This window comes from Chiloscyllium plagiosum, chromosome 3, assembly GCF_004010195.1.
Source record: "Chiloscyllium plagiosum isolate BGI_BamShark_2017 chromosome 3, ASM401019v2, whole genome shotgun sequence".
NCBI lineage: Eukaryota > Metazoa > Chordata > Chondrichthyes > Orectolobiformes > Hemiscylliidae > Chiloscyllium > Chiloscyllium plagiosum.
Window position 1 is genome coordinate 79,103,844 of NC_057712.1, and position 11,635 is coordinate 79,115,478.

The 11,635-nt window shown below is 44.3% G+C and overlaps 1 protein-coding gene across 1 annotated transcript in view; it reads left to right on the top strand.

Annotated features, from left to right (window-relative positions):
- The first annotated feature begins 367 nt into the window (after nt 1-367).
- Nucleotides 368-11,635, top strand: part of rwdd1 (RWD domain containing 1) — a 27,543-nt gene continuing 16,275 nt past the window's right edge. Inside the window, exons 1-2 of the mRNA XM_043684958.1 lie at nt 368-552; nt 11,218-11,283. Of these exons, the coding sequence (XP_043540893.1) occupies nt 414-552; nt 11,218-11,283 (205 nt within the window). The 5' untranslated portion in view covers nt 368-413. The remainder of the gene's footprint in view (nt 553-11,217; nt 11,284-11,635) is intronic.

Consider the following 11,635-nt stretch of genomic DNA (forward strand, 5'->3'; position numbering starts at 1 on the left):
ATTCCTGTTCTACCAGGGGCGCAGATCTCTCACCTTCAGGCCGAACACTTTGGGGGAGTCGCTGTTTTTCCTTAAAGAGATCCCAATCCACTGTTTGGAAAAACATAGTTATTTTTTAACTGTTTTGCCTAAATAACAAAATACTCAATTTGGCCTAACAAAACAGCTAATACAAAAGCAAACCTACTCAGTCACATAGAGTAAAGCCTCTCGCAGCTTCAGGCCAACAACGCCATACCGGCAAGAGGAACCCTCCCCACTCCCTTCATCAGTCCTCCGAGCTCCATCGCCTCCCCGCCTGGGAGGACTCGGCCCTGATAAACACCATCAGTCGGTACCAGGGGCTGGTCCTCTACGCATGCGCAAAAAGGCGTCCCTCGGGGAAGAGGGTGACGGGAGAGGACGGGGAGCGCATGTGCAGAGCAGGCTTGTCGGTCGGCGTTGTTCTCTATCTCAATGGCGTTTCTCAGTCGTTTAACATGACCGATTACACCGAGGAGCAGCGCAATGAGCTGGAGGCACTGGAGTCCATTTACCCGGACTCGTTCACAGGTGAGAGGCCTCTGAGCGGGCCGAGGGCTTTCGGCTAAGGAGAGGAGCGGGAGCTAGCCCCCTAGGCCTGAGACTGAGCACCGCGGCTGGGGAAGGGGGAGACGGGGCTGGGGTGGTAAAGGCTGGCGGCCGGGGGTGGAGGAGGAGGTTAACGGGGAGGATCACGGGGGTCACTGTGACCGGCCGGGAGCTGTCAGCATCTCAAACGGCAACCGTGTGTGGTAGATAGATCGACACATTGGACAGGCATGAGGCTGGAGGAACAGCAAGTCAGGCAGCGTCGGGTGGTGGAGAAGTCGGGTGTTACCCTTCTTCAGGATTCTGTAGAGGTAGATGGGTAGATAGTCTGGCTAAGTGTTAGTCTTCTCAAAGCCGTCCGAGGATGAAGGGTTGGGAGTTCATGATCCTTTGTACATGGGAACATCTATATTGTAACACGAGAATTAGCTCTGGCGATAATGATGTGCGTGATTCAGTTTAATTGATTTTTACCCACGTGTAGAAAGGTAAGGTGTATGGAGTGTTGCAGCAATGAGTAATTATGTTCTGAAGCACAACAAAATAAAGGGGCAGCAGAATGAAGTTTTCTCGTGAAAAAATTGCCTAAAAACAGAATAGCCGACGAATAGCTGAGACATTCTGTTCCCCCTTCATTAGTCTTTACCTCGATTCTTTTTTCATTCTAGACTGGAATCTGTTTTCTCTGTTTGTGATTAACCTTAAACTATAAAGCGTCAGGCATCTTTGTCAAAGTTATAGGTGCAGCATGTCACATCATACATGGCTGACCAAGCATCTCACCAACTGTCTGCAATGACGAGTTGGATGGATTATCAACCTGCTTGGCTGCATCATAAACACATTTTCCATGGCTAATGATGCCATGGTAGGACTTGAGCCCAAGCTTTTGATTCAGAAGCAGAGGCATTACTCTTCAGCCATAATATGTTTTGTTTTTGTGGCTGTTTCTTAAACTATCTCTTGCTAAACCTCTTGCTGGTGGGCGACACGGTGGCACAGTGGTTAGCACTGCTGCCTCACAGCGCCAGAGACCCGGGTTCAATTCCCGCCTCAGGTGACTGACTGTGTGGAGTTTGCACATTCTCCCTGTGTCTGCGTGGGTTTCCTCCGGATGCTCCGGTTTCCTTCCACAGTCCAAAAATGTGCAGGTTAGGTGAATTGGCCATGCTAAATTGCCCGTAGTGTTAGGTGAAGGGGTCAATGTAGGGGAATGGGTCTGGGTGGGTTGCCATTCGGCGGGTCAGTGTGGACTTGTTGGGCCGAATGGTCTGTTTCCACACTGTAAGTAATCTTACACTAAATTTTATGACCCCCCATTCTGGTGAATGCTTTGTTCACGTGTGTTATTTTCATCACTAAATTTTGCCCTTGCATTACATGATTTACTTTGTATTATAAGCATTACTTGAAATCTTTTTATTTCTTGCATTCAGCATCTCATATATGTGAATATATTGTAAAAGCTATCTATTGCCAGCTAATGGTACTGTTGATTGATTAAAACTAAATGCATTCTTAATGGTTTGGATTGATTTATTAGAAATGCAAGGGTAAACAGAATTAAGTGTGGGGCTGTTATTTGGAAGTAACGATAACTCTCAGTGCCAAGGACCTGGGTTCAACTCCAGCCTCGGGCTGTGTGGAGTTTGCATATTCTCCCCATATCTGTGTGGGTTTCCTCCGGGTGCTCTGGTTTCTTTCCACAATCCAAAGATGTACAGGTTAGGTGAATTGGCCATGTTAAATTGCCCATAGTGTGCACAGATGTGTAGGTTAGGGGTAAATGTAGAGGAATGGGTTTGGGTGGGATACTCTTTGGAGGGTGGGTATGGACTTGTAGGGCCGAAGGGCCTGCTTCCACACTGAAGGGATTCTTGGATAGTCTAGTTTCCTGAAATATTAAATATCAAGGCTTCACAGTGTTGGCTATCAACTTTGTATCTGCTCTCATTTGTATTGATTTTTCTCAAACTTTTGAAGAAATCTGTTTTATAACATTCTTTGTTACAATTTGGATTGAATTTTTTTGTAAATATATTTATTAGCGCAAAAAAATCTTTTTTTACTTTACAAAAATATAAAGTTATTGAAAATATAACAAATACTAGTATAATAAAGAAAAACACAAATTACAATACAACTACTGTCTACTAACTACTAACGTACTCTATAATACAAAACAAAACCAAACACTATACAAAACAACACCAATAAATAAGTGACAACTAAAACACACAAAAACACAAAATAGCAATGCTTGGCACAGAGCTCCCAAACAGGAAACAGGAAGCGTTGTCTCTGCACTCGTATTAACTCAGGAGTGCCCTCTCCAGGGCTCAGCAAACCTACCATTATGGTAAAACAGACGCCTTAGTTAAGATAGCAGACAAATCTGTATCCAAATAACTCCAAAAGGATTGCCATGTCTTATAAAAATGGTCTATTTTGCGGTGCACCATGTTTGTAAAAAAGATACAATAGAATGTGCTCCATAATTAATTTCCATCATCCCAACAAGCCCAGCAGGTTCTCCGACACCCAATTCATCAGAATATTCTTCTGTGCACAGTATCTAAGAATATTAAATAGTTTCTTCCCATGCCCATCTAAAAATGATAAATTTGGTAGACCGAGGAGGAGAGATATTGGATCAGCTTTAACTTCGGTCCTCAGTACCCTTCCTATCTCTCTCACCACAGCGCTCCAATAAACACTGAGCCTCTGACATGTCTACAAGTAATGGGTAAGAGTCCCTACCCTTATTTTACATATGGGGCACATTGAAGATGCCCCTTTTTTAAACTTTGCCAGGCTGGCCAGTGCCAAATGAGCCCTATTGCAGAACATTTAACTGCATAGCGCATGTCCTATTACAGATTGAGATCTTTCGCATGTCCTCCCAGGTTTCAGAAGAGATCTCCACTCCTAGCACTTGCTCCTAGACCTCACGTAACCAGTTAATATCCTGCAAGGCCCCTTCACCCAACAGGCGATAGAGGGCTCTAACCAAGAGGGTGCTTGTGGAACGTAGCAACAGCCTCTCTGTATCGGCCTTATAAGGCTTAGTGAGAAGCATGGTCATCTTCTGGATGAAATTCCCAATCTGAAAAAGAATGGAAAAGATCTCTGCTGGGCAGCCCGTATTTGCAGCTCAACTACTCGAAGGAACTAAACCAACCCATAATGTTCCGCAATGTTGACCCGGGAAACATTATAGGGATAAACGCATGGGATAAAGCAAATGAGGAAAGACATTTGTCTTAATAAAGGCTATTTGGCCCAACCACGAAATTGGAAGAGCCTCCCATCTCTAGAGATCCCACCTAATATTGTCAAGCAGGTGAACAAAGTTAGTCCGAAATAACTGATCAAATGTCGGGGGAATAAAAATACCTAGGTATCAGAAATTTGCCCGTGACCACTTAAAAGGGAACCTAGGGCCATCTTCAACCTCTGGCACTTCCTTAAGGTCCCCAAAAGTATAGCCTCTGACTTTGCAAAGTTGATCTTATATTCTGAAATAGCCCCAAATAAATTAATACGTTGTATCAGATGGGGTCCGATTAAAAACAAAAGGACACTATCCGTATATAGTATAATCTTGTGTGCCCTCGATCCCACTTCTGGAGTGGTTATGTTGACATTCTGACAAATGGCTTCTGCCAGTGGCTCTATCACCAACGTAAACAACAACGGTGAATGGAGGCAGCTTTGACTACTGGCCCCTTTCAATCCTAAAGTTCCCAGACTTCACCCCATTGGTGATGACAGTGGCCAGAGGGTAGCGATATAAAATCTCCACGCACCGAGCAAAGATCCCACCCAACCCAAACCGCTCTAAGACGTAAAAGAGATACAGCCATTCCACCCAGTCAAATGCTTTCTCTGCGTCTAAGGAAATCACCGATCTCTGAATTGATCGCTGCTGACGTGCTTGGATCATATTCAGTAACTGTCTAATATTATTAGAATGCCTACGGCCCCTTGTAAAACTTGTCTAATCCTCATAGAGTCAGAGATGTACAGCATGGAAACAGACCTTCGATCCAACTAGTCCATGCCAACCAGATATCCCAACCCAATCTGGTGCCCCCCTGCCAGCATCTGGCCCGTATCCCTCCAAACCCTTCCTATTCATATATCCATCCAGATACCTTTTAAATGTTGCAATTGTACCAGCCTCCACCACTTCTTCTGATAGTTCCATACACGTACCACCCACTGAATGAAAACGTTACCTCTTAGGTCTCTTTTATATCTTTCCCCTCTCACCCTAAACCTATGCCCTCTTGTTCTGGACTCCCCCACCCCAGGGAAAAGACTTTATCTATTTATCCTATCCATGCCCCTCATTATTTTATAAACCTCTATAATGTCACTCCTCAGCCTCCAATGCTCCAGGGCAACACCACCTCCAATCTCAGTGCCAAGATCTTAGACGGAATCTTGAAATCTGAATTTAGTAGAGAGATGGGCCTCTGTGAGGCACATCCTCAGGAACCTTCCCCTTATGAATGAGGGAAATATTAGCTTCTCTCAAAGATGATGGTAGGCATTCATGCATTTAGGAATGATTGTACATCTCCAACATCGGCCCTGACAGAACCCCTGTAAACTCCTTATAAAACTCACCCAGGAGACCATCAGGGCCAGGCACTTTCCCACTCTGAAGTTGCCTAGTTGTCTCCTGTATTTCCTGAACTGTCAAGGGGGCATTAATGTGAGAGGCCCGTTCCATGGTTACCCCGAGAGGTCCAGGTTCTTATAAAAGGCTTCCATCTTAGCCCACCTGTCTTTGCAACCTTCAGACCAATACAATTCAGCGTAAAAACTCCAAAAAGCCTCATTAATCCTTTTGGCATCGTATGTAAGGACGCGGCACTGTCTCTAATTGCAGTGATGGATTGGAGCCACGCTTTTTCCTAGTCAGATATGCTAAATAATCTCCTGGCCTATCCCCATACTTGAACAGCCTTTGTCTAGCAAAAGCAAGTTCTTTACGGTTTGTGTGAGTATCGAATTCAAGGCAGCCCGGAGGGTCATGATCTGCTGTAGCTTAGTCACCGAAGGCCATGCAAAATGTGCCACCTCGGCGGCTTTCGACCTTGTCTCAAGTAGACGTTGCTGTTCCCCGTTCAGTTAGCCGAATAGGAAATAGCTAATCCCCTAGTAAAGTCCATAACATAGACGGACTACTAGCCGTGACTGAGTTGATAGCTGAGAATTCCTGGAACTCCCTCAAAATGTATTCCACAAGTTTGGAATCCTTAAAGAGAAAAGGATCCAGACACCAGTACCACAAACTTAGCCCCTCACTCTTGGCCTTAACCTTCACCTCTATCAGAGATAGCTATGTTTCCAATTTTACAACCCATAATCGAATCCAGAAGGGTTGAGGGAGTCAGAAAAAGATCAATGCTCATGTGACATGAATGTGGGTTTGAAAGAAAGGTGAAGTCCCTTTTCACCCTTAGGGTGAAGACATCTCCAAATGTCCACCAGCCCCAACTCCTCACATAAGTCAGCCCCCTGCTTGGCCTGTGAAGAAATAGTTGGGGGCCCACAAGGCATCCTGTCCACTGTTGGATCCAAAAGGCAATTGAAATCCCATGCCCCCCCGCCCACCATAATAATGTGCTGTGTTCCAAAGACACTCAACTTAGAAAATGCACTAATCAAAAATTTGAGGGGTTGTGCCAGAGCTGATGGAATTTAACGTGAGCAAGTGCGAGGTCTTGCACTTTGGCAAAAAAAATAAAAGCATAGACTACTTTCTAAATGGTGAGAAAATTAATAAAGCCAAACCACAAAGGGATCTGGGAGTCCTAGTCGAGGATTCTCTAAAGGTAAACATGCAGGTTGAGTCCGTGATTAAGAAAGCGAATGCAATGTTGTCTCTTATCTCAAGAGGGTTGGAATATAAAAGCAGAGATGTACTACTAAGACTTTATAAAGCTCTGGTTAGGCCCCATTTGGAGTACTGTGTCCAGTTTTGGTCCCCACACCTCAGGAAGGACATACTGGCACTGGAACGTGTCCAGCGGAGATTCACACGGATGATCCCTGGCATGACAGGTCTAACATATGAGGAACGGCTGAGGATACTGGGATTGTATTTGTTGGAGTTTAGAAGATTAAGGGGAGACTTAATAGAGGCGTACAAAATAATACATGGCTTGGAAAAGGTGGATGCTAGGAAATTGTTTCCGTTAGACGAGGAGACTAGGATCCGTGGACACAGCCTTAGAATTAGAGGGGGTCATTTCAGAACAGAAATGCGGAGATATTTCTTCAGCCAGAGAGTGGTGGGCCTGTGGAATTCATTGCCACGGAGTGCAGTGGAAGCCGGGACGCTAAATGTCTTCAAGGCCGAGATTGATAGATTCTTGTTGTCTAGAGGAATTAAGGGCTACGGGGAGAACGCTGGTAAGTGGAGCTGAAATGCGCATCAGCCATGATTGAATGGTGGAGTGGACTCGATGGGCCGAATGGCCTTACTTCCACTCCTATGTCTTATGGTCTTAAAGACTCAGAGTCGCGGAATTGTGTATACAAAAACTACTCTGTCATAACTACAAATAACAATTGCTCCTAAAAAACTACAAAGAAAACCAACTATAAAACCTTGAATCGGAGACTCCCCCCCCCCCCCCCCCCCCCAACCACCACCACCAATAGGGGGGCACTCACCCTACCCATGCACTCCCCACCCCCACAGCTCCTTCAAGCCTGGACTGTTCCCCAGCCTTAGGCAAATAAAGTAAATAAACAAGGAGATAATCCTTAAGTCAACAAAAAAAGACAAAGTTGGGATAAGCACTCCACCCGTCCCTGGCTCCATGTCACCCCTATTTGTGACTAAAAGAGAAAGAGAGCAAAAAAAGAGGAGACAATAAAGGACACCCACAAAATTTCCCATGATGAAATCCTGTTATAAAAATATAATAGGAACAACATATTCCAAGATTTTTAAAAAAAATTATTGGGGAAAGGGAAAACACAGGGAAAGAAGGAAAAGAGGACTATCATTATTCATATTCTTAAGACCAGTTGGTTTATTTTAAAGTGTCTACAAAATTCTTAGCTTTATCTGCTGAGTCAAACGTATAAACTGAGTCCTCCTGGCTGAAGGAGTACCTCATGGAGTACTGGATGCCCAGGCTCTTCAGCCTCTTTTTAACTTCATCGAAGGACTTCCTCTTTCGCATTACAACTGCCGAGAAATCCTGGAAAAACATGATTTTGACACCTTGTGCAGCAATACCTGTGGGTCTTTTCCCAGTGATCTGGAGGCTTCTAGCGCTATTTGCTTGTGCCTGTATGTGTGGAAGTGCACTAGGACCAGGCGACAGTGCTGTACCAGCCCTGACCTGCGCATTGCAACCCGATAGCCCCGGCAATCTGCAGCCATCCAGATTCCATTTGAAGGCCCAGGAACTGCAGCAGCTAGTTTTCAAAGAAACTGGCAGGCTGCCCACCATCTTCACCTCCTGGGACCCCGGAGATTTGTCTTCCGACCTCGATTTTCGAGGTCGTCAACCTGGTCTCTCCAGACCTGCACCTGCTGCTCCAGCACCTGGATCCGACCGGATGAGGACTTGATTGCAGCTTCTGATGCTGTAGTTCCACCCTCCACTTCCTCCATCACTCCCCGAGGCCCCGGAGCTCCCGTTCATGCTTCTGCAGAATGGATGCGATGGATTGGACCTGGGCTTGGATCTTCTCAATCGCAGCCTCAACCTTTGAGGTAAGTCTCGCCATCGCTCCCGCCAATTTCTGAGAGTCTCAGGTCCCCTGGGGGTTCGGGAGAGGCCGCTGCTGCAGCCTCTGGTGTGTCTGCTACTGCACAGGAGTGTCCTCCCTGCTGCTGTTTGCTCGCTCCTTTACCTTTTGGCATCCTTCCCATTTCAAATTATCAACAAATATGTGTTCTTTAAATTTTCAAACTAATAATTCCTATGCATAAGTTGACCAGGGATGGCAAAAAAACCCCAATGGGCCTTGGCTGTTAGGCAGTGCCATCCACAGCAGTTCTACAGAATCCCTGCCATCTTGTCAGGTCCCGCGTTTGGATTGATTTATTAGAAAAGCAAGTATCAACAGAATGAAGTAGGTGTAGGGCTGTTATTTGGAAGTAAGGATAAGTGGGGTGGCATGGTGGCTCAGTGGTTAGACTGCAGCCTCACAGCGGCAGCGACCCAGGTTCAATTCCAGCCTTGGGTGACTGTCTGTGTGGAGTTTGCACATTCTCCCCACGTCTGCGTGGGTTTCCTCCCGGTGCTCCGGTTTCCTCCCCAATCCAAAAGGTGTGCAGGTCAGGTGAATCAGCCATGCTAAATTGCCCATCGTGTTAGGTGCATTAGTCAGACGGAAATGGGTGGGTTACTCTTCGGAGGGTTGGTGTGAACTTGTTGGGCCGAAGGGCCTGTTTTTACACTGTATGGAACCTAATCTATTAAAAGTGTATTTTAAAGTTTTGCATATAATCCTGCAGAGCTTTCCTGTTGATCATTTACATTTAAATCCAGTTGAATCCCCATTTCTTGTTCATGGCTGTTCGTGTAACTCATTATGTTCATGTCACTGTCTCCAGCTATTATGTTCCCAGCTATTGAGTTATATCTTAGTGGTGGTAATCTGGTCTAAGCAGCTCTGCCCATCTTCTTTGCATTCCTTCCCCCACCACCCCACCCAAAGTGCTTATTTCACATTTGTGCCTACTGTACATTTACTATCTTTCTTTATTTCATCCAATTTCTAATGTTTAAATCCAAAGTTCTTGGAATGATCCTACCCACCTCTGAGCTGAATCACTCCTGTTGCATATAATCTTGAGCAGCCCTGCCTGGATCTGAAAGAATCCTACCTTGCAAATATAGTTAAAAAAAATTGAGAACAATTCAAGGACCTGAACTGATGAACAGACATTTCTTTGTGTTTGGTCCCCCTCTCCAATATAGCTGTGGCTCCTTTTTGCTTATCCCTTGTGCACCAACATAGAGAGGGCACTTAGCACTGAAGAATCCCCTAAGCTGCTGTCAAATTTCAAGGTTCTCCATTCTGACTGTTACTAAACCATTGCCATTACCCCAAGTAGAAATATCCCACTGACTCTGCTTGATGCTGCCAAACATTGGGAACCTTTGGCTTTTCAAAACTTAGATATCCTTGGCCACAGTCCTCTTTAGGAGTTAATTTTTAAATCCTTTTCTGTTTTTGATATATGAGGCTTCCACTTTTATCTCCCAGCTCACCTCAAATGTTACCAAAGCACAGCAATCACTATAACAACTAGCTAGACATTGCAACCTTTTGCTAACCTCATAAACCTGTTTATGTTTGGCTGTCAATTTCCTCTGCTAACCTTCTAGAAGTCAAGGGTGAAAAAAATGAAATAAACAATTCAAGTTGGGCGCAGGAGTCTGACTGCTCTGCCACTCATTAAGTTATTGTAGATCTGATTACTGCTCAACCACACTTACTCCAAGCCCAATTCCCTTTCACCCACTTACTTTTCAAGAATCTATCAACCTCTGTTCAAAGTCCGTTGCATCCCCTTTTGAGGAAGTGTTCCAAAGACTTATGACACTGCAAAAATAAACTCCCATCTTCACTGTCTTGTAGTATGTAGAATCTTGACAACACTGTGGGATTTCAAAGATTCATCACCTCGGAGAGAAGAAATTCCTTCTCATCTCAGTCTGAAATGGCCTGTGGCTTATTCTGAGACTGTTTCCTGGTTCAGGGCGCCCAAATCAGAGAGTACCCTTCCTGCATCTACCTTGTCAATCCCTGGAAGAATGTTGGATGTCTGAATGAAATTGCCTGTCTTTACAAAACTCCAGAGAATATAAGCCCAGTCTATTTAATCTATCCTCAGTGGACAATTTTTTCTTCCTTGGGAATTAGTTTGATGAGACATTTTTGCACACTCTACAATATTTGCATCTTTCTGTAAGTACAGAGATCAAAACTACGCACGGTTCTCCAGCTGGAGTTTCACCAAGGCGCTACATTTATTGTTGTAAGAAATCTTTGTTCTTGTACTTACACCCCTTGTAATAAAGACCAACATACCATTTGCTTTCTTAATTACTAGCTGTACTTCTAAATTTTTAAGTGATCCATGAACTTTGACCTTTTTGAGTTCAAAGATTACTTCCGTGTGTGTGCATTCCTGAATTTGCACATCACTTAACATATAAAGTCTAAATGATAACATGCACTGTTTGAAACTCAGCGCATGCACGTTTGCAGGTTGTTCTGCTATAGCGCAGACTTTGTCAGCGCGATTTGGCTATAACGCGATTGCCAAATTGTGGATGTTGTTTGGATAATACCAACTTTCTAGTGAACGGGTAGAGTTACTTTTTTTTAATTAATGATCTTCCGCAGTGCAGTTTTCTAAAGCGGTTTTCCATAGTGTGATTTTTTTTTAATAGCGTGAGATTGCAGAGAAATGCAACTGTCACATAATAGCAGAACGACCTATATGCCTGTATCAGCAAACACTGCATAATATAATATGAAAGCTAAAAATGTTTATTAAACTGGTTTATTGGCTTAGAAATGTATCTTATTTGAATGAAGTTATTATTAGTCTTTAGTCTATTCTACAGGTACTAATATTTAGTTTTCTTCTAGTGGTGTCGGAGAATCCCACAAGTTTCACTATCACTGTAACATCTGACACTGGTGAAGATGAAGAAAGTAAGTGCCTAAACTTGGTTAAACAATGCTTCCCTATGCTTTATTGGGTATTGTATTGGATTTCTTTTCATTCTGTATAGGTTTAAATGTAAAGCTTGATTGGTTGTCTGAAATCACATTTGTAATTGTGGAAATATAGAACAGTACTGGAGATAGGAGCTGAAAATGTGTTGCTGGAAAAGCACAGCAGGTCAGGCAGCATCCAAGGAGCAGGAGAATCGACGTTTCAGGCATGAGCCCTTCACAGGAATGAGGAAAGTGTGTCCAGCAGGCTAAGATAAAAGGTAGGGAGGAGGGACTTGGGGGAGGGGCGTTTGAAATGCGATAGGTGGGGGGAGGTCAAGGTGAGAGT